The sequence below is a fragment of the Paramisgurnus dabryanus genome, chromosome 17, assembly GCF_030506205.2.
Source record: "Paramisgurnus dabryanus chromosome 17, PD_genome_1.1, whole genome shotgun sequence".
NCBI classification, from domain to species: Eukaryota; Metazoa; Chordata; class Actinopteri; order Cypriniformes; family Cobitidae; genus Paramisgurnus; species Paramisgurnus dabryanus.
Genome location: NC_133353.1, coordinates 31398001 through 31422517, shown reverse-complemented (window position 1 = coordinate 31422517; position 24517 = coordinate 31398001). Strand labels below are relative to the sequence as shown.

General features: G+C 36.6%; 1 protein-coding gene across 1 annotated transcript; it reads right to left on the bottom strand.

The window, feature by feature from the left end:
• scfd1 (sec1 family domain containing 1) lies at positions 1-24517 on the bottom strand. The gene is made up of 25 exons (XM_065288299.2): positions 24432-24517; positions 23708-23778; positions 23536-23624; positions 23312-23402; positions 23043-23165; positions 21873-21960; positions 21703-21792; positions 20482-20537; positions 19976-20061; positions 18599-18698; positions 17596-17735; positions 17348-17438; positions 17144-17217; positions 16737-16818; positions 16521-16617; positions 13570-13640; positions 11081-11160; positions 10898-10960; positions 10721-10796; positions 10404-10457; positions 7369-7421; positions 7001-7034; positions 2186-2251; positions 2013-2081; positions 1-217 (listed from the first exon to the last, which is right to left on the bottom strand). The coding sequence occupies exons 1-25, from the start codon at positions 24460-24462 to the stop codon at positions 194-196; spliced, it is 1899 nt and encodes a 632-aa protein (XP_065144371.1). The 5' UTR covers positions 24463-24517; the 3' UTR covers positions 1-193.

The following is a 24517-nucleotide window of genomic DNA, read 5'->3' as shown; positions in this document are numbered from 1 at the left end:
TTTCTGCTTGAGACGGTTAGAACTTTATTGTTGAGAACCATTAGTATTGAATTAAATAGTATAGGAAAACAGTATAAAGTACATGGAATATCAATGATTCTGAAGTTAGAGCAATTTTATTGGCGTGTAAATGAAGAGATCTTGATTTTTTTATATTTTTAGACAGGTGGATAACTGGACCTCATCGCTCTTCTTATTTCTGACCAAGTTGTGAAAGCTGTTGAGAGAGGAATGGGTTTGGTATTAGCAGCTCTTATACTGAATAAATCACATTAATACTAAAACAAAAGCATACATTAAAAAATATAACACGTCTGTGTCAAACAAGTTCACGACCAAAGGAAAAACATGGAAGCAGCACATAAAAGCCTTTAAGGTAGTACCACGAATAAGTGGTAAAAGTGTTAAACAAGAATTTTATGTGAATAAAACCGGGCAAAACGTTCAAAAAATATTTACAGAGGGAAAGGCACGTTGTGACTTGGTGTCAACTTTGTCAAGACAAAGTACTACGTAGATATGCTTCAAGCAGCAAAAAGCATTCCAAGACACTCAAAGCGGTGGTGTTTCTCCAACTCTGGGATATTCAGATGGATTATAGACTGCAAAGCATTTTTTCATGGAATTTTATCCATGTACGTAAAAGTATGTTGATGAGTTGGTACCCTCGGATAAAGTGACGCAAATTGTGACTTTGAAATGGACATCTTAAATCACGCATTATTATCCTCAATCAATAGCGTTTGGATACGATTTTTGTGAATTAAAGTTCACCCAAAGGGATAAAGAGATAGTTCACCCAAAATCCATCATTTACTCATGTTGTTACAAACCTGTATTCATTTATTTGTTCTGCTGAAAACAAAGGAAGAAAATATATTTGAAGTGTTTGGTTCCAAAACGCAATAAATCCATTTTGACAAATTTCGGTAAAAACGTGTTTTCTATACCAAGAAAGTGACAAGATGAAAACCACTATTTTCTGTTACAAACTTTCACATAGCATCCTTAGGTTATAAAAACATAAAAAATTCAAATCCATAACTTGATTTTCAAAGATTTATTATAAAAACGAATTATTTTTTCCACAAAATGCAATAAATCCAAGTTTTTTTTTCAAAATCCTATAAATCTATTGAATCAATGTATAAATGTGCATTCATTTATGCCATGTTATATTCATTTAGTTGAACAGTTTAAAAAAATAAACATTAATGTCATTAATCAAAACACTTACTTTGTCATATTAAGAACACTGTCATTGCTGCGTGGCTATATTGACGTCGTTGCTTAACATTTTTCACAGCGATCAGCTGTAATTCTCGTTGACTTTGAGTAAAATTATAGAAAGTTTTTCAAAAGTTCCCCTGGGGTCAATGTGTTAGCACGAGAGAAGCTAGATGCTGTCGGGAGAACAAGCGATCGTCTATCGAGTGCCTCTCGCGTAAATTATTAGATGTTGATGGCTTACGTTTCTTTCCTGTCACAGAAAACCACAGGTTTATCAATGCTATTAAAGTATTATTTCGTTTTTGTTTGTTTGTTGATCACGAAGTACAAAGTAGATGAGGAAAACTAGGACTCTGTGTACTCAGCGCGCCGCCATCGTTTGTTTACATTGCGTGGAATGGTGCGCTGTAATTTGTGGAGCGGATTTATTGCATTCTGTAAAAAAGGAGGAGTGGCGTTTATTGTGTTTTGGAAAAAAAGATGACAGAATAACACAGCGGATATTGGATTTTGCGTAATATTAAGAATTTACTTTTAAATTCAACCTGATATAATACTGATTTTGGCAGTAACTCGTTTTTTCATGTTAATTGCGTTTCGGAACCAAACTCTTCATTTGTAATCAAGCAGGAGCATCTCTGACTTCCATAGAAACAAAAATGCTAAGGAAGTCAATGGTGCTCTAAAACTGTTTGGTTACAAACTTTCCTCAAAATATATTCCTATGTATTCAGTAGAACAAAGAAATGTATACAGGTTTGAAACGCTGTAGGAAAACCTACCTGTTTAATGAACATGGAAGCATTGAAAAGCTCACTACATCCATAAAGAACCCGCTTCCCTGGTCTGGCCTGAAGAGAAATTAAAATCATTGTGCATCTTCATTAAGAAAAAGTGTGTATATATACACTGTACTGTATAAAGTATTTCACACATCCAAATCTGTTTAGCATACCTTTGTGTAGTCAACAAGATTTTGATACTCTATGTAATTGCCTCCACCAACGACAAAGACTATGGCCTGTAAAATGACAAAAGCTGATATAAGTTGTTTGATATACTTGTGGTAAAAGAAACTTTATTGAATACTTTAATGACATACCCTGTTATTTTCAGGGCTGGAAATAAGGAAGGGGGCTCAGGGGAACAAAGTTCCAGTTAAAATGTAATACATTTTCTTTTTTTTACATAATATATCCTCCAGTAACACTATTTTGATAGTCCACTTTAGACATTTTACTAATTATAAGTAACTTTGCAACTAAAACTACCAATCTTTACAGTATAGTAGACGGTTTGCTTTATACCTGTATCTATTAACACTTTATTGTAGGAATGCACCTATATGATTTTTAGGGGCCGATACCTATACAGATTTTAACTGACATCTATTGGCTGATACCGATATTTCTGCATTAAATTATTTTTACTGAACATGGATTGGATCTATTTAACATTCAACTGACCAACATAATAATAAGAGAGGCACAAAGTGAAATTAAATTTTGGAGACTGACGGCCTTTTTCCGAAATTCTCTTACTCTGACCACATGGGTCACATAAATAAGTTATCTCTCACGTGATTAACTAAGTTACATCATTTACAATTTTTTTCCCCATGGCACGTCTGACAAACTATAATTTTTTCAGATTTCATTTTGTTTTGGGAAGTATTTCATTATTTTGTCTATTATAAAAAAATGCTGGATTATGCAACAGACATGCAACTTATTGCCTTCACACAGTTAATAAATAAACAATCTGCCTTTCTCATGCTATTGCCGATATGCCGTTGGTTTTTAAATTCATCAAAAATCGGCAGATACATATCTGTACGAAGGAAAGGCAATTTTATGGAATCTCCCTCATATAAAAGTCAATATGGGGGGAGATAATGTCAACGAAACAAAATTCGGTGCACACCTTAATAAAACAGGCAAGGGTTTTGTTAATTGGGTAACCCTTACAAAATGGTTTTAATGTGGGAAAAGTATAGTAACCATGGTTTTTTAGGTGCATTGATTACTATTAGCAAAACCATGGTTTTAATACACTAACCATGGTTTAACTGGTTTTTGAAAACCATGATTGTCAAAACCATGGTTATTTCGTGGTTACCATGGTTTTACTACAGTTATCATGTTTTTTTGGTTTTCATGGTTAATTTTCGTAAGGAAAATTAAGGCGCACCTACTGTAAATGAAAGTGCACAGGTTAAAAGGGATATTAATCGTATGGCCGAGGGAGGAATGGAAAGGCTCTGTGACTTTATGAAGATAAATGCAACGAGCAGGCTACGTTTCATTTTAGGCTTGTTCTCATGAAAGCAAAATCTTTACTAAGTGCAGACCCCTTATAACCCTAAAATCAACATTGAATACACAGTAATATTCAGCAAACATTTTATCAATAAAACATTCTGTGTACAGGCAAGCAGAAGATTCCAGAATAAGAACACAAACCGCTAAAGTGCACGTTTGTTTCCTTTAATGAAAAAGAGCACATTCTGGGCTTTTCTGCTTGACATGCTTATTAATAATATATTATAGTGTGTAGTGAATTTACTGTATTTATATCACTGTCTTAATGCAGTAAACAACGTAAAGAATATGCCTAAACTGAATTGACTTTATTCTCAGAATTTTCCGACTTTATTCTCATTAAATAACGACTTTATTCTCGTTAAATAACGACTTTATTCTTGTTAAATAACGACTTTATTCTTGTTAAATAACGACTTTATTCTTGTTAAATAAGGACTTTATTCTTGTTAAATAACGACTTTATTCTTGTTAAATAACAACTTTATTTTCGTTAAATAACGACTTTATTTTCATTAAATAACGACTTTATTTTCATTAAATAACAACTTTATTCTTGTTAAATAAGGACTTTATTCTTGTTAAATAACGACTTTATTTTCGTTAAAACGAGTTTATTTTCATTAAATAACGACTTTATTTTCATTAAATAACGACTTTATTTTCATTAAATAACGACTTTATTTTCATTAAATAACGACTTTAATTTCATTAAATAACGACTTTATTCTTGTTAAATAAGGACTTTATTCTCGTTAAATAACGACTTTATTTTCGTTAAAACGACTTTATTTTCATTAAATAACGACTTTATTTTCATTAAATAACGACTTTATTTTCATTAAATAACGACTTTATTCTTGTTAAATAACGACTTTATTTTCATTAGATAACGACTTTATTCTCGTTAAATAACGACTTTATTCTCGAAATTATATTTATTTTGACTTTTTTTCTCGTTAAATAATGACTTTATTCTAGCATTTTAATGACTTTAATCTCAAAATATTTTTTTTTTATTTTAGCTTGGCCCTAATCCTCCTTCGTATATCTGCGTCCGATACATCGGTGCATCACTACTTTATTGTGATGATCCCTCAACAGACATTTAACTGTCTGTAAGTATCTTTGCAGGTGCATGCGAACTTATCCCACTAACTCTAACCTCTTCCATAACCCTGTTCTATATAATTTATTAATAATAAAAACAAATTTTGGTGTGAGCATGGTTACTTTTGATGAATCACTTATCTTAAATTTATAACTTATCTTTATTCCTTTTTTAACAAATGTGTATGTTAGTTGTTTTAATAAACTTGGGGGTGGCTTACCAGACAGGGATTATTTTAAACCAGGACTAGGCCTTAGTTTAATTAGGAAATATAACTAGTTTTAACACACATGCCTTACTAAAAACATTACTGGTGTGCATTTTGAGGCAAAACAAAGGGCACTGATGTATTTTAAGATATGTCAGTGCAAGTTGTTTTTAGTTTGGACAGCTCTAACATTTATTTTAGTCTAGGACTTGTCTAATCCCTGTCCGGGAAACTGCCCCATAGTGTATTAATAAACAATATTATAAAAATTATTTTGAGGACATTTAGGATTTGAGACAGACATGAAAGAGATACATTAAGGTTGGGACTACATCATACACATTTTGTATTTTTGAAGTTTTCTTTTTATTACTTTTGGAACGCCCTCAGCACCCCTTTCCCTCTAATCCCTAAACCCAAGCCTGACAAGAAGGCTTCCCCTTTAATAACCCAAAAAGGGAGATGAGACACTTAAAGCAATATTCCATTTTCTTAAAAGAAAAATCCAGATAAATTACTCACCACCATGTCATCCAAAATGTTGATGTCTTTCTTTGTTCAGTCCAGAAGAAATGATGTTTTTTGAGGAAAACATTGCAGGATTTTTCTCATTTTAATGCACTTTAATGGACCCCAAAACTTAACAGTTTTTTCAACGGAGTTTCAAAGGACTATAAACGATCCCAAACGAGGCATAAGGGTCTTATCTAGCAAAACGATTGTCTTTTTTGACAATAAAAATAAAAAATATACACTTTTAAACCACAACTTCTCGTCTAGATCCCGTCCTGAAAGCGTCAGCGTGACCCCACGCAATACGTCATGACGTCAAGAGGTCAAAGAGGACGAACGCAAAACTCCGCCCCAGTGTTTACAAGTGTGTTGAAAGAGGACCGTTCCTACGTTGTTGTATGTCAACTGATAATCATTAATGTCTTTGTGGCAGTTTATTGTTTACAAGGGTCCGCAAATGTCTGTTTTATATATGTAACACGTGACCTCCCTACGTCACTACGCATTTAAGTTAGGTCGCGCTGGACCGGACCTAGACGAAAAGTTGTGGTTTAAAAGTGTATATTTGTTATTTTTCTTGTCAAAAATGACAATCGTTTCGCTAGATAAGACCCTTATGCCTCGTTTGGGATCGTTTATAGTCCTTCGAAACTCTGTTGAAAAAAACTGTTAAGTGTTGAGTGGTGGTGTCCATTAAAATGAGAAAAATCCTGCAATGTTTTCCTCAAAAAACATAATTTCTTCTGGACTGAACAAAGAAAGACATCAACATTTTGGATGACATGGTGGTGAGTAAATAATCTGAATTTTTCTTTTAAGAAAATTGACTATTCCTTTAAGGTTTTCCTCTACTGTCTTCATTTTAATATTCAATACTTAAGTTTTTAGGACCTGCCATCCCCCCAGTGTAATATTTTTTAAGGTTGATTTTTATTCATCTATTGTTCTTAAACCAGATTTTGAAGTTTGGTGTATGCCTGTGCCCACCTGGGAAACTGGGCTTTCATTCCCCTAAGCCTAACCCTTACAATCTACAAATAGATAGTTAGTTGACATATAGTTGCAAATTAAAAAAAGTTAGTTGAAGTAGTTGCAAAGTTATTTATAGAATGTCTATAATCAAAATAAAGTGTAACCTATCATCCAAGCGCTACAATGTAAAAAGTAAAAGTGAAAAATTACTCCAATTGGTAAAACCTAAAAATGTAAGCTTTTCAACTGAAAGGCCATCCTACTTTTACTTTTTACAGTGTATGTAAAATTCAGTTATTAATATTTTGGGTTTTCTGCTATTTTTGGGAGGGATTTCTGCATGTATAGTTTGAAAATAAAAAAGATGTATTAAACTTGAGTACCCAGTGTATATTTCATGAGAACTTTTTCTGTCATGAATGGCTCTTAGACATTCTGGGTTTTCAACTTGTTTTGTCAGCACCAAGTCCTGAGCTCTACCAGGAACAAAAGGCTGAATATTGCTCGAAAACACATATTAACTCATGCACAAGTTACAGTACATGGGTGCCAAACCATGAAGATCCCTTATCAATTTCCTTACAGTGCAGAACGATGACCAAGCATCGTCAGGTATCAGCTGTCCTCATTGTTTTTTCTACTCACCTCCTGAAAGGGGTTCTTGTTTCTTGGAACGGAGCTGAGGGAGTTAAAGAGTCAAATTAATTCATCATCAGTGGCAGAGAGAGAAAGCAGCCAACAGTAGCGGAAAAACGACAGATCTTCTTATATTCTAAATATTTTCAGTGGAAAGTCGCAGCATTGGCAAGGATGTGCAGATCCGTTATTTACCCGACTTCAATGCTGCCTTATGTGTGTATATAATAAAAGAAACAAGCAATTTCAGATTCCTCCATGGATCAAATGCCTTTAACAAAATATTTGAATACAGCGGGACCAATTCAAACAGAGAGCTCTATCATTAAAAAATATAAGGCGTCTGAATGCATCGGTCTGCGTCTTTGGTGTCCTACCTCTCGCTTCCGCGAAGCATCTTTGGATCAAAATATCTGTAGTCATCTGTCTCCTGCAAAAATCACAACACATAACATTAGGGATTACAAAGCACGTACTGTAGGTAAATTAGGGATGAAATAACATTGACTGCACTCTTCCCACACCACCGGCTCCTAAAAACCACCTCATCCATCTACATTAAACGCTTATCAAGATATTATGCTTCCCAGTCACAATTCATCTGAAAACTAGCTGAAACTGTAAAGTATCCTCTTCCAATCCTTAAATTGAACTAAAAAAACATAACAAGGATATAATCTCCTTTTCTGAACGGTTTGGACTTAAAATGTCTCTGAGGCGGTTGCCAACGGGTGCCTCCTACTTCCTCATCCTCCATATCGGATGGGCCAAGCTCGTCTCTTCCCCCACAAGAGCCCAGTCAGCCTAGCCTGGCAGACCTGGTGCACTGTCACATAATTCATTTTAAAAAGGAAAACTTTGCCATCAACTCTGAAACTGGAGACCTGTTACACTTCCAAGTGTCTACATGCTCCAGATTTTTCTGCTATTGGTTTACCATTGCTGGGGACCAAAACTCTAGTGTGGGACTCTTCGAGGACTATCTTCTCTTTTCCCGTCAGCTTCCCAACAAGTGCTGTATTGTGCATGGCACTGAAATTCCAGTAGCTAACAATATGATAATACCGTTATGATGAATTCAAGTTTATGGGCAGAGAATGTAGGGTTTGAAGGGAAGTATTTCCAGTTGGTAATGCGATGCGGGAATCTGTCCACCCCGGCGTAAAGATCAGAGAGGCTCTAAGGGCGTTTTTGAAGGAAATAAGGTCCTTTTGTCACCGTACGAGAAGGGTAAACTAAAGGGCCACTGTTACACAAGCAGTTGATCTCCAGATCTAATATGTCAGCTTGCTTTCTCCATTACAGTATTTTAAATTTAGGACAGCTCTTCAGGATAGTTCTTGGAAGTGTGCTTGCGGAACATTCAAAATGTCTAAACAGAGACGAGCCCTGAAAGTCATAATGTGAGGACACTGTCAAAGAATTGCCACATCATATCCTTTTCAGTAATTCCAAATCAGCATCAATCATCTTTCCCCACGCAGTCCCAGAACGTAGTTGATCTCAAAGCATCAGAAGATATTTTCAAAGCAGATCTTTTCTTCAAGACAGTCCAACGATAACTTTAAAACAGCCAATGTTTTCAAATACCTGATGCTTCTTCATATACAGATTTTTACAGCTTCCAAATGGATGAGACCCTTTAGTCCAGCAGAACACAATCCTGTTCACATTCAAATTGCATCAGTTCCCAGAAAGACGTTCCCCGTTACTGATGTTTGAAGCTCATGAGGTATTTGCATCTTTGTTAGGTTCTCAAAGGTGAAAAGCAAAATGGAAAGTTTTCAAATCCCCAAGATTTGGAAACTTAATACATCATGCTAAGTGTTTGCATCCTAAAAAAACTCTCACTCTCTGTACTCTCTTCTTTTAGCAGGTGTTCCCTGGCAAACAGTCACATTAACACAGCATATCAAATTTCCTGTACTAGGGTTTTGAAATGATTTTCTGTGTCCTGTTCAGAGCAAGTCCAGTGTCCCATAGTGCTGTGGTGTCATGCGCATTAATCTGCAGTGGGTGGTAAAGCAGCCTTGGTGACACACAGGGCCCTATCTTGCACCCAGCGCAATTGACTTTGTCAGTGACGCATGTATCATTTCGTATTTTGTACCGGCGCACAGCGGGTTTTTCCCTCCACAGACGCACGTCGGCAAACTAGGGAATGAACTTAATTTCCCTGGGCGGTTTAGCGCAAAAAAGGAGGCGTGTTGCGGCGCAAACCATCCCTGAAGCTATTTTGCAGTTTCAAAAAACAATTGCGCCACTGACTAAAAAAAACTACTCTAAAGTCAGTGGCGCGTTGCGCGTGGTTCATTATGCTATTTTAAGGGCGCATGCTTGACCATAATGTATAGCATGCACAACGCGCACACACTTTGCTTATCTAATCTACACAGATGCAACAGTTATTTTTGCAAATCATAAATTGTTACAATAAAAAATATTAACACATGAGATAAGGGGAATCATAGTGGTGAGCATTGTGGTGATAGTTTTTATTTATTGTGTGGCTGCGTTAAAAAATTCTCATGCAAATAACGATAAAAATATTTTCCTTAATGTATATGAACTTGATTTGTAAGAGTACTTTGGGGTTGGACCTTGCTTGCGTTTCATGGGTCCGATTTCAAAGGCCCCAAACCCTTTCAGCGGTGAGGGTGGACGCAGCGATGTCCTCTGCTGGCGTCAGGTCCTGAGGCAGATCCACCTCCCGTTACACGACGTGCCCGATTTATGCTGGCAAGCTTGGGATTCCCCCGTCTCCTGACATCATTGTAGCGCTTGGCGCAATGATGGGGATGCCAGCTGATGAGACAATTGTGGCTCTTTCCTCTCACGCCTGTCTAACCTACGCTGATTTGGGCGGGTTTCTCCCATCCCCATACAAAACAACTTCTCTGTCTTTGACTGCTCTTACAAGAACGTCGGTCTCCTCGGCTGTGAACCGCTCCTGGCGTGCGCCTGGTAAATCCATCATAATAATAGCAACCCGCCATGGAACTTGCGTTTAAAGGGAATGTTGGATAGCGCTCTGATTGGTTTATTTGACGTTACGCCCAAACCACACCTATGAATAATAAACCTACTTCAGACCAACCCCTTATTGATTTGCGCCTGGCGCAAGAGTTATTTCTCCCGCCGGGAAAATAGCAACAGCGCCCAAGATCCGCCCACAAAGTCACTTGCGCATTGCGCTTCACAGATCGTTAAAATAGGGCCCACAATGTCATTTGCAAATTGGGGACAAATAAACATTTTTGGATAATCATCAGATTTTAACCGAGCTACATGTACAAACAGCCGTAACATAAAGGATTACCACTGTTCAACTTTTGCACTGAATAAATATATTTGAGGTAATGAGAGAAAAGTGGGGATGATCTGGTAAAGTAGCAGAATGATGAATGCTCACCGGATTTGACTTCATTTCCATCAAGTTGTCCAAGATGCGAGTAACTGGCAGGTTCTATACAAAAACAAGATTCACAATAAATCCAAAAACCCAACTGGACATGTCACCATAACTGACTATGCTAGATCACCTTCATTTATTATTGTTTCTCATCTGAGTACACCCATGCCATGATGAAAGTTTATGATGTCCTGGTAACATCTGCTCTTGTATTCTGCCAGCCCAAGTGGGCCATCACTAGATATAATTATCTATAACTTGTTTTTTTGTCTTTTAATATCCAATAACTTATTTGTGTTCAACGAGTATATACTTACATGCTGTTTAAGAACTAGATTTTTCACCCCCTCCATCACAAACTGGGATCCAGTGTTCATTACCCTCGAGAAAAGTCTGTAAAGTTGACAAGCAGGCCATCGTAAATTTGCATCCAAACACATGACATCAACAAAACGATTCGCATTATGAGAATTCAATTCAGCGTAGCGTCATACCCCATTGGTTTTACTCCACTACTCCCATAATTGGCGGGAGTTGCAGCCATCTTGGTGAAAGCTCTGGAAAAAGGGTTATATTAGTTAAAAAACTACAATGCTCATCATTCTGCTTAATTGAATGTAGTAACTAAGCAAATTTGACGTGTTATGATGTGTTTGTTGGTGATGGCCAGTACTCACTTCCACTGCTTGATGTAGTTGAGTGGGGACAGGTCACAGCCTGCATCAAGCATTGCTTTTTTGTACTGCTCTAGATCAACCTAAAAAGAACAGAGTGTTTTTGAATAAATCAAGTTTATAGCAACGCTCAAATCTCATGGATGAAAACAAAAATCCAGCGGGCCAAATAGAATTGTTTTTTTTTACAATGAAGGATGGCATAAGGCTTGCAAGCCACGAGTATTCTTGTGGCTTAATTTCTGTTAGACGCGTAACAGTTTGCGCTGCAGGAACGAGAAGGGCGTTTTGATGTCATTACTACCTCAAAAAACAAACAACAAAATGGTTGTTTTTGGAGTTCGAGCAAACACTTAGCCAACAATAATCTACTCCGGTTCAGAGGGATGCGGATGAAAGAAAAATCCCAGAAGATGTGGAAAAAGAGCTCCTGTCTGACTTAAGTTGTCGACTCACTCTTCTTCTTTGGAAAGTCAAAGCTTTTACAGCCCAGATTGATAGATGTATAAGTGTATGACAGGCGTTGGCCCATTGGCTTACTCTCCCTTGAAAGGACTAAACTTCAAGGGTCACTTCTGTGGACACAGCGGAGCTTGGACATAATCCATCCGAACTTGCTCCCATGACTCTGTTTCTTTGTATCCGAATTATACACAAGAACTCATACTGTCCTTGGAATGGCCATTGAGGAGATCTTGCCACGAGCGGAACAATTCTGCTTTATCAAGGTACAAGAGTAATAAAGTTTGGGCATGGTATCAAAGAGCATCAGTGTTCCTCAAATCTGCACCGCATGTGTCCAAAGAACAAACATGGCTTTTGAAGACAAAAAGTACAAAAACCTAGGTCGAGCTTCATGGGGAGGAATCAGAATGTTTTTGTGAGTTTGTCCCAAAATAACGAAATCCATACATTTGCCACTGATTATAATAAACTGTGATGTTACCGAAAGTGCACATCAGGAAAGCCCAGCAAAGAAGTATTATTTGTAGGGATGCACCGAATCCAGATTTTTTGGGTTCGGCTGAATACCGAATCCACTGTTTAAGATCCGGCTGAATCCGAAACCGAATACTACTCGCATCCTTATTCCATTAACACAGTAAAGCACATTAATGAAGTAAACAACATCCACAGCAGTGTCTTTTTCATTTTGTTTAAATTTTAAACTGTAAAAATAAAGGATAGGCAACATTATGCCAGGATGACAAGTGGGAAAAACTATTTTGACAATTACCATAAGCCTATGCATAATGAAAGCGATGCGGTGTGATGCGCTAGTTTTTCCAGGTGCATCCACGAAATGTGAACCGCCCCTAAGGCTCACCGAAAAATAATGCTTATCTCCACGTCAGCACCCGATATGTGTAATCAATGGCCGCGTAGCGCAAGCCTAGGGTTCGGTTCGGTGAAAAAAAATCTAAGATTCGCCCGAACCCCGTCAAAAAGACCAGTATTCGGCCAAATCCGAATCCTGGATTCGGTGCATCTCTAATTATTGGTCTAAGGATTTAAAGTTCCCCTGTAGATGAGGTATTTTCATTACTCTACCCTTGTCACATTTAGGATAGGCTACCCGGATATATGAACGCCTCTACTCAAACGCACCAACTCAGACTATAGATATGAATATGCAAATGATTCCCGCCTCTATCCAATCACAACAACTCAGACCATAGATTTGAATATGTGAATTAGTCCCTGCCTCCACTCTTTCGCACCACCTTGGACCATAGATATAGATGTACATAGATCCTACACTTGGCAGTTTTAAAAACCTAACTGCTAAGTCTGGTTTCACAATGAGCTGCACGTATGAGCATCGTATGAGTTTATACAACCAAGTATTTATGGCTTAAACCAGTGGTTTTCAAACTGGGGGCCAGGACCCCCAAGGGGGGCCGCGAGATGGTGCCAGGGGGGCCCCAGTTTTATGAGATTTTATAAAATACAGGAATTTATCATGAATTCTGTGTAATTAAACCTAAAAAAATAAGGCTACTAACCAAAAGCACTACTTTTTTGTATAATTTAATGTTTTTTTTATTAAAATGTTGAGTTTTAGAACAGTTTTTTGTCACAAATTTTCTTTGGGGGGCTGCAAAGGAATACACCGTACACAAGGGGGGCCACACGCTGAAAAAGTTTGGGAACTTGTTCAACTATGTTGATGTGATTGGTTACACGTGGGAAGCCGAGATGATTTCAAACGACAATTTTCAGTCTGTCTTTGAAAAACTCAAATTTTATGAATAAAATACTCAGCAATTGTGTTGAATGACGAATTTGCACATTGTTTGTCTTAAAGCATAAAACACCACATAGTGATATACACAACAATAAAAACTTGATTTTCACCACAGGGGGACTTTAAAGATTGTTATAGGACATTTTGTTATGTATTATACAAGGAGTTGGTTGCGACAAGAAAATAGGAATACAAATAAAATACAGTTGATTGCAGGGTAATATAGTTTGAATGAAGGTCGTACCTCAGATGGGGGCTGCTGGGAAGTTATGTAGTAGATCAGAAACAACCTCATCTTATCCTCTGCTGTTCCAGCTACCAATGAAAAAAAACATTAACATTGCATACAGTTCATTTACATTCAACAGAGTAAACACGACTACAGTTTTTCATTTTTTTACAGCGCTGAAACGTGATCCGAACACTTAAAAAAGAACTGATCGCTATCATTATAATCAGCAAAGTGGTCATTCCAGTGTACTCATAGGAAACCGGTGAACTTAAAGAGGACCCTGTGGAGATCAAGCAACTGTGTCCTCTTAAAACCTTACAATGCTGGCGGGAGAGAAAACAAATTTCATCCTGTGGTAGCATCACAGAGAGCCTTTAAAGCCAACCATTTCCCCCAAGAGATGTGATGTATTTCAGTCCACTAAGCTGGAAGAATGGCTGGATAAAGAAAAGGGGTGGGACAGATTCTCATTAAGGGATGGGGGTATGAGTTACTCATTCAATTAGTTTTGTTTGATCTCTCAGGATGGGGCTGTTTTTGGTAAAACAAAACTTTATGACGGTTTGGCAGAACGCCATGAGGGATACAATGGTGTTTGGAATATGCTCAAGATTACAAGACCAGTCAAGTAGACAATAAGCCACTTGAGGCCACATGTTTTACCACAATTAGGGGATGTTGATGAGCATGCAGATAAGCGCGATCTGTTAGTAGCTTCAAATTTTAATCAATAAGATTTTATGGTGAGCTGCGCTAGCCATCACAATACCATAGAAATAGTAATAACAGAGTAAAAAAATATTTATTAAATGGATATGAAAGAGGATTAGGGCCAAGTAAAAATAAAAAAAACATCTTAAAGTCTGTGTAAAGTCATTTCAGAGAATTGTTTCGAAACATATTATAAATGTTAGAAATGTTTTGCTGAAACACATTACAAAGACTGAATTGTGAAGTTACACCATATTTACACAGTTTTCCCACATTTATGTGTTTAATATTATTTCCTAACACAATCACAAGCATTTATTCAGGTTGTAGGTATTTGAAAGTTGAGAGAGAGAACTTTTTTTTACGTTTACCCGCGAGTGGGAGTGGTTTCAAAGCAGACAGCGGACACGCCCCAATCGTTCGAGAGCAGCTAATCCTGCCTGTTTTCCACGATTTTTATAACTTATTTTATTTATTTGGCGCTTTTTAACCATGCAAATTTGGCTGGGTTTGTTAAAGGTGCCAAGGAATAAAAAAAACTGTATTTACGTAGGCATTTATGACTAATAAGAGCTCTGCACATGATAATGACATTTAGTTAGCCTCGAACATGTTTTTTTCCTTATTTTTATGAGGAATAAACCTTGAGCATGCAATAGTCCACTGGAAAACAGGCCAATCTCAACATAACACCGAGTGCGATGTCACAATCGAGATATACGCACCAACATTAAATTACACATTAAATTAAAATACAAAGTTGTTATAATGTTTACTAATGCAAGCTACTGACATGAGCCGCAGAGCAATCAGAGCAGAGCTCAACATTATTATTTATGACCCTTTCAAATAGGGCAAAAATAGACCATTTCATTCAAAGGACAAATCCTAGGGTTGTAAATGGACATGTAAAAAGTTTTTTTGTACTTAATAAAGTTACATACGTTCTATGTAAATATCAAAGAACAATTTAACATTATTTCAATGCATTCTTTGGCACCTTTAATATCACATTTTTCTATGATACATTTAACTATTTCGCCGAAATTGACGAGAAAAACGCTTCCCTGCCAATGACGAGAATTTCCGGCTTTCCGCAATACCGCTATTATCCACCAGGTGGATACTCCGCAACTTATACAACCCAGAAGTAGCGCCTTTTTATTTTATTTGCACGATGCATTCATATTTTGGCCTCATCTGCTTGCCTGTACATATGTTTTCTTCATCAGGTGTGTACCGAATTTGCTATCTGTTTTGCAGATCTGCTTGTTCACATCATTCCAAACAATATTATGTCAAAATTATGACATTGGAGGCAAGGTCCATGATCTCTGAAAGCCAATGTTGACATTTGAAATCACCTAAACAAACACGCCCCTACCCCAATAGAATCTGGACCTTCTTTTGATAGACCCGCCCCACACATACGCAACCCAGGCAACGATGTCGGTTAATAGACACGCACCTTACTTCTGATTGGATACAAGTGTGTTTTGGTAGTCGGCCTGACTCTCTTTTCTAAAGCGTTTTTCAGATATCGTGCACTCCGCCTTTAAATGTTGTAAAAATATCACGATTTTAATCTTATTAATACACCTTTATTTTAGTATTTTGCTTTTATTCTCAAAATATCATTTATTGTTGGTTTTTTTTACCTTTTTCTTAAAACTTTATTGTTGTAATTTTATTTACTTTTGACTTTTTTCTTGTGACTAAACATGCAGCACAAGACACGCGAGAACCAATGATCATCTTGCAAACCGAAGTGGATATGGCGTGCCGCCATTTTAGATCACACCAATCATGGTGCATATACACCAGAAGCAAATTTAAGTATTTGCACGAGTTGATTACATGCAAAGATTGAAATTTGTGCTGAAAAATTTGAATGATGCGAATGTGACTGCTGAGAACATGAAGCTTTGCGTTTGGTGTGTACGCAGCATGATCAATATCTAAAAAAGCTTAAAATACGAATCGCTCTGACGAACGTATCGTTTCACTTTAAAAGGCATATATTAACCCTACCGGGGTCGTGTGGGTTTCTATTTCTGATGACATGCAGCCAGCCACTCAGTGCCATAACAAAGCTAGGAAGAGTCAGGATATTATTTATCATAATTCCAAATGTGTTCGGCTAAAGAAAGGAAGTCATATACACTTTGTGTGGCAATTATGGAGTAATTAAAATTTTTGGATGAACTATTCCTCGCTTGGCTCTAATCGTCTTCTGCATGTGAAAGACTCACCGTCCGGATCACTGATAATGTCCAGAAGAGATTTATCAAGATTAGATTTGCTCATGAGCTTTTCCTCATACTCAAAATACACATCCAGCTTGCGGCTCTAAAGACAGAGGTTTAGACAGGCACATTTAGAGCGAAAATATATTTAGAGAAATAATAAGATGTGCTGAGAAAACGTAATTCAAGAGATAAAAAACATTTTTCTCATGGTGCACTCACCTTGATGTGGTCCAAAACTGCTGTGGCGACGTTGGTGTGGAGGTCAATCAATCTCTTCTTCTCCAGAAGCTCAGGAAGGGAACTGTTTGGAGAGAGGAGCATGATGTTACCTAACTCTATATGTGTAGGCTCAGGCAGGTGTCCAGCGGAAGGCCGTTTGTGAGAACGATATCTTATACATATTTATAATAGCTGGCTGTAATTAGATTATACTAGGATACATTTCACGTATAGAAACAAATTCAACAAACTAAAACTTGAGTAGATGAGGGGTTTTTTGTCTGCACACACACAGATGAAATAATGTCATGTGGGTTTGGACCAACAACACTTGAATTTTGGATGAACTCTTTCTTTAAGCAAAGCACACAATGAAGTCACGGTACAAAGAAACCTGTTTCTCCTACCTGACAGCTGAAGTAAGTTTGGCGGTGTTATCTGACAACATACTAATGGCTCCATCATCCTCCCCCTCCAGGCCCTTTGAAGAAACCACATTTCTGTGTTACAGGCTTCTTATCACAGCTTCCATTCAACACCGTCTTTATATATTATTCAGCATCGGCCCTAGAGCGACTCCACAAATAACAAACCGAATACTTGTGTCTTACCATGATGCTCTTGAGACGTTTAACCTCATCCTCTTGGGTACGATATGAATCCAGTTCCTCCTGCACGGCTTCTGCAACCTCAGGAAATGGACTGAAACAGCGACGGGAAATCGATTATGGACTTTTAATGGGCTCGGTGCTAAAAACAAGTTAATCTACACACAGGTCCGTCTATACACAAGTTAATCCAAACAGATGTTGGGAAGGACGATTTGGCATCGCAAATTCTCCAAGGTAATTACATTCACCTTCCTTTGTGTTTCTGCCAAAATTTGTCAGCAGCAGTGAGATCATAGCTCTTCTTGTTCTTCTTTTTGGGTCGTGCCCCGGCTGGACTGGTCTCTGACCCTTGAGACTCCTCCACACTGACCCGGTTCAGATGGAAGTCCTGATACAAACACACAAATTCATATATATGTGGGATGCTAGATAATGGGGCTGCACAATAAATCGCATGCGATTGTGACGTCAGTAAATCCGATTCCATGATTAGTAGCACTTCAGATGAAGTGCATTTACTACACAAAGCCTTAGTTCACTTACAAGCTGGGCAATATCGGATTCATAATCGCGATTAACTTAGGAATTAAATTTATTAAATCACCCCTTGCAATTTAAAGGTGCTGTGTGTAGATTTTAGCTGCATCTAGTGGTGAGATTGCAAATTGCAACCAATAGTTCAGTCCACAGCTCACCCCTCCCTTTCGAAACGCATAGAGAAGCTACGGTAGCCACATGACAAACATGTAGTGACGAAACGCACTCAATAGAGCAGTTTGTCCGTTTAAAGCTACTGTACAAACATTTCGGCAACTTCCATGTAAAGAGACGCACGGTGTATGTAGATACAAATGGCTCATACTAAAGTAATAAAAACATAACAGTTCATTATGTAAGCACACTGATAATCTAGTCACTTATATTATATTGCATTTCTGTCAAGAGATCCTCCTAAAATTTACACGGGGCACCTTTAAGTCTTGCTTTATTTAAGCAGGAGCATACTGGGATGGAAAAAATACCCAATGAATTTATGACTACTGGCACAAAAACCCAACACGTACATTCCACATTAAAAAGTAACCCTTTATCATCCATACATGATGATTGCAATAATTTCATCTTTCCATATACCGCAACTTGGAACTACTAGTAGTTTCCATTTGGGGAAAAGGACATTAACATTACTAGAAGAAATGAATAATATGGGCTTAATTGTGGGTCATGTGAGTTTATTTGGGTTCTGCTCACCAGCACATCATGAATGAGAGCTTGGTATGTCCAAGTGTGGTGAAGAGGAGTTGCTAGATCAAGGTTACGGTCGGCAAGAACAAACAGCGGCCTTTGAAAACTGTGTAGAGAGAATGTGGAGAAGTTATATAGTGGGTAGCATTTTATTTCGATAATACACATTAGACGTTTTACTAACTTTAAGTTACTTTACTAACAGAGATTCAACTGACTATAAATGAAGAGTTTGGTTTCAAAACATGATAAACGCCATAAAAAAAAGTTACTGCCTAAATCAGTATTGTCTCAGGTCAGTATTAAAAAGTAAATTCTTAATTTTACGCAAAATCCCATATCCGCCATGTTATTCTGTCATCTTTTGTCCCTTTTTTTCCCAAAACGCGATAAACGGCACTCTTTCTTTTCAGCAAAATGCAATAAATCAGCTCAACAAATCACAGCGCACCATTCCACGCATTGTAAACAACAATGGCGGCACGTTGAATACACAGGGAATCCTAGTTTTCCTCATCTACTTTGTACTTTGTGATCAACAAACAAAAACAAAATAATAATTTGATGGCATTGATAAACCTGTGCTTGTTTTATGTGATGAGGAAGATACCATCAAAATCGAATAATTTATGTGAGAGGCATTCTGGAGACGGAAAATGCCGGCTGTTGCTTGTTCTCACACTACAGCATCAAGATTATGTCATGCTAACACATTGACCCCAGGGGATCTTAAGAAAAACGTTATATTATTTTACGTGAAGCCAACAAAAACTGAGCAAAACCAAAACATTTTACAGCTGATCGCTGTCAAAAAAGTTCAGCGACGACGTCCCAAGGATGACAGCAGCAAAGACAGTTTTCTTAATATGACAAAGTAAATGTTTTGATTAATGCCATTAGTGTTTCTTTTTTAATCATTGTAAACCACTAGTCAACTAAATGAATATAACATGGCAAAGATTGATGTACATTTATATATTGATTGAATAGATTTATAGCATTTTAGAAAAAAACTTGTCATGAATTTATTGCATTTTGCAGAAAAAATAATCATTTTTATAATAAATCTTTGAAAATCGTTACCGTTTTGGAACCAAACTCAAATATTTTTATTATAATTATTATTTAACAGATATATCATATGTGACCCTGTCTGTGAAATCCAGACTGTCATAATGTAATTTTGAGATAACAAGCATCAAAGTTTGACTTTTAAAGACTAACATGACCTTACTTAGTTAATATTCAAGATATCAAGGTTAAATGTTATTTACATTATGTAGGATGATTTTATGTAGAAAAAAGTAAATCACAAAAATGGCTTTAGGAGTGTCACACATTTCAAACTGGGTGTATGAGTATATGTGTGTATTTTTAGTCCACCTGAACTGGCCAGTGCCCATGGTGTCTCCGGTAAACAGGCTGTTACGAGCGTCTCGCAGATTCTCTCTCAGTTTCTTGTCAAGTTTCTAGGAAAATCAAATTAAAGTTAAATCAACAATTCTAATATTTTTAGTAGGAACGAGCTGAATCTAATAAACTCTGCGACTTCAGGTGTTAATTTTCTCTCACATTACACCGAGACATTCTTCCTTTCAAACTAATCATCCAAAATCTCTCTAGTGGAGGCGAGGTTGGACCGAATCCCACATACAGAACAAAGAAGAAGTTTGTCCCTTTAGTTAAACAACACTAAGCTACAATATTACAATGAAAAAAATTACTGTGTTTACTGCAGGGGTTGAGGTGATTATCAAATGTCCACGGCCATTCTTTACTCTTTTGATAATTCATAAAACTCTTTACTGAGCACGATAAGACAAAGACGTCTCAGAATGTTCTTACGGTATCAGAGGAACATCAAAAGAACCGATCGGTGGGTCTCTTACCACGGCTACCATTTCTGCAGCATTCCCTCGTGGACATCGGATTATTGGGACAGCACCTATGATAACAGGAAAGCTCAGTGTACTGCCAAAAGGAGAGTGCATTGAATATCTGCACACAGGCTCCCAAGACACACAAGAATGTTCAGTTTCACTCACACTTCATAAACAGCAATAGAGACTTGATAACTGCACTTAGTTTGAATCATTACGTTTCCATGATATGAACGTTTAGAAATTTAACACATGACTGCATTTTTTTATTAAGACAACTTGCTTGTTTTTGGTAAAAGGACCAAATTGTTATTTATTCAAAATGTAAATCAATTCTTGATGAAAACTGACCTAATTTAAATATGTTTTATTGCATTATTCACATTTTTATCTTTTTGGCAATATACAGAATAATTTTACAGTAGGAAAGTTCTGCCACCCAGTGGCTCTTTCTTAACACAGACACCTTTTGTTCTTCATCGAATAACAAGTCTTCAAAAATAATAATGTGAAAAGTTCCTTATAAAAAGCAGAAAATGTGGCTTATTTGTGTTTTACTAATGATCTTTTATCTTTCTTTCATGCTAAATTACAAAGCTGACAAAGTTTGTAGAGGAGCAAATATCAGGGAGGTTGGGTTGCATAAATTACATTTTAAACTTTTGTGACCCTGTCTGTGAAATCCAAGCTGAAGTCAATTGAATTTAAATTCAGTCATTGATTTCACTTTAATTTAGGGCTGTCAAAAGATTAATCGCGATTAATCGCATACAAAATAAAAGTTTGTGTTTGCACAACATATGCGCATGTGTACTGCGTGTAATTGTTTTGTATAAATAAATACACAAACATTGATACATTTGAATGCATGATAGATAGATAGATAGATAGATAGATAGATAGATAGATAGATAGATAGATAGATAGATAGATAGATAGATAGATAGATGACAGACAGATGTTTACACAGTAAACATGCACAAATATTGTGCAAACACAAACTTTTATTTTGTATGCAATTAATCGCGATTAATCTTTTGACAGCCCTACTTCAATTTCAAACTTTGACATGACCTTAGTCCGTATTAAAAATATCAAGGTTATAGGATTATTTTATGTGAAATGGCAAATCACAAAAAATGACTTCAGCTGGGTTTTCCCAGACTAGATCACATTTTATAAAAAGTAAAAAATAAACAGAATACAAGTGTAGAAGGAGGTCGGTTTTACCAAGAGTAACAAAGAAGCAAAAGAGGCTATCCACTATAGTGTCCATGATGGCCTCCATATCTGTGTCCATTATATCTGGTTTGTTGATTGCTGTAGGTAAATAACAACAGCACGGTTAATGATTTCATTCAGAATAAAAATAAAAATTACAGTTTTAGGCATCAACATACCGTGATAGGAAATGTGTTCTTTGTTTTGATTACAGAGAATGAACATTTCATCTTCAAGTGTAATGAAGTTCAAATACTGATCAAACACCTGCAAAGAGGCACAACAGATCTAAGTACTGGTCCAATTAACCCTCATACTGCTGTTCGTCATGATATAAAAGAAAAAGCATTTTCTCATGAAGAATGCTCTAAATGCTCTTATAGAAAATTAAAAATAGTTTTACAACTGAACAAAGCTTGATATCATCAATAAAATACTGCCATTGCATAGTAATGAAGTCAAAGATACAATTTAAAAAAGATGCAACTTTATGTAACTTTAATCCTTTATAATACTTTGATGCAACCTAAACCAAAACATCTTGGCAGCCGAATAAAATGAAATACAAACATTTTTAAACATTGTTTAAGAGGTGATTGTGGTGTTTATTGTCCTCGCGTGTATATTTTAATAAAATGCATAATTCGAGGGATGCATAACGATTAATTAGCAGAATAAAAGTTTTTGTTTACATCATATATGTGTGAGTGAACTGTGAATAATAACTTTGTATAGATAAATACACACACATGCATGTATACATTTATGAAATTTTTACATGTGTATATACATTTGTATATTTATGTTTAATTTATATTATATATAAATACTTAATATATAAATATATATTCTTTCTTTAAATTATACATGCATGTGTGCTTACTTATATATAAACATAATTATAATTCACAGTTTACACACATACATGATGTAAAAAAAATATTTTGCTATAGATTAATCGCGATTAATCGTTATGCATCCCTAGTCCATCCCTATTGTGTCTTTCACGCCGAAGTGCCCTTTTTATTATCACTAATAGGTTAAAGGACAAGTTTGGTATTTTACACTTAAAGCCCTGTTTTCAGATTGTTTATGATGAAATAGAACGGTTTTGACTGAAATTTGGACATATGATGCTGTCCCAAGAATTTTCGGGTGTTTCTTGTATCACCTCCCACATCTATAATGGCTTTATAGCCCGAAAAATCTGAGTTTGCTTGAGATAACCCAAACTTAACTGTAGAAACCAGCTTTGTACGACAGGCCACTGAAGTCCTTTCACACAAACATTAAAGCCATTTCAAAGCTTAATGTAAGTTACATCTCTCCAAGTTAAGTGTTTGACTTACTTTGGTCACCTGGGTTACTGCATTGGCTGCTAGAGCAGCACTTGCTATATCCTCTAACTTGCTTCTGGAGATGGCAGAGATGAAGTTTAGGTAGTAGAACTCATAGAGTTGGTTTCGCAGGTCCTGCAAGGGTAAAGTAACTCTATTAGATCTGAAACTGGGTAACATTTTTTAAATTAAGGTTGCCACTGGCTGAGAGGGGGCTTCACATGCTGCAAAAAAGTAGGAAATAGACTCGGTAATGTGGAAGAAGCATTGTTAAGGTTTACTTGACATATCCTGTCAATGTTCTCCTCTGTGGGCATTACAAAGTAAATGGCAGGAACATCTGGAATGGGATCGCGATCAGAGTGCAACAAGCTGGAAGATAAAGCAAACAGAATGCGTCGTAGTGTCAAAAACGAATTATTTAAACCACTAACATTAAATACATTGCAAAAATGCATCTGTTATACAGGCTGCATACACATTATGAAGTATTAAAGGTTCTCACAGGTGGAGAGTGATGCCCATGTCTCGTAACTCTTTCACAGACAGCAGGGGAGATATGATGTCTTGGCCAAAGCGATCATAAATAAGAACCTATTAAGAATTGGAAATGGTGAAGCAAAACTGTGCAACCTTTAAAGATCATTGTGTTAAAGACTAGGTTGGTGTATCCTTACCTTCCATACCGGTTCAGATGCTGTGTTTTTAATTGGTGGGGCATTGAAGTTTAGCATTCGCTTTAGAGCAGCTGAGGACGAAATATCATTTCAATATCACTTTTTAAAATCAAAGCCAGTCAACACAAGTCTTTCTTGCTTATTAAAAGCTTTGACCGAATACCAACAATGCTTATTTTATGCAATGCATGCCATCCATCATTTTCATTATATTTAAGCAGATGAATAGCCCTGTCCATAGCAGCAGCCAGCCACAGAGCAAATGTCAACATCCATAAATCGTCAACATCAGAAAAATTATGAAAACTATGTGTTTAATATGAAGACAAAATATATTTAACCCTTGATTGTGATCACCAATATAGTTTTTGCTAAGTGCCTCAGCTAGCTTGTACAACCAAGGGGTCATTTTGACAATTCTCAGGGATAGTTAATCATAAATAAGCCGTTTTTCTCTATTTAGGGATTAAAACACAAGTACTTATTTACCTAGACATACAAATTCAACAGATTATCTATTCATTTGGTGTTAAACAGCTGGTAAATAACCAATACGGATAACGTTAGCGTATTCAGCTATACCATTTTCACATTAAAATTGCATATGTAATGTATTCACTATTGTCGTATATTAAATAAATAATGCTCAAAGCATTAAATTACTCAAGTAAATGATATCAACAGTATTGAGCGTTTTAATATAAATCCAAACTTTGAAACAGACCTGTCTGTTTCTCCCGGACGGAGGCCGCCATCTTTACTGTTTATGCGATGACGACTGTGCAGGTGACGTGGCAACCGGCGTGCCTC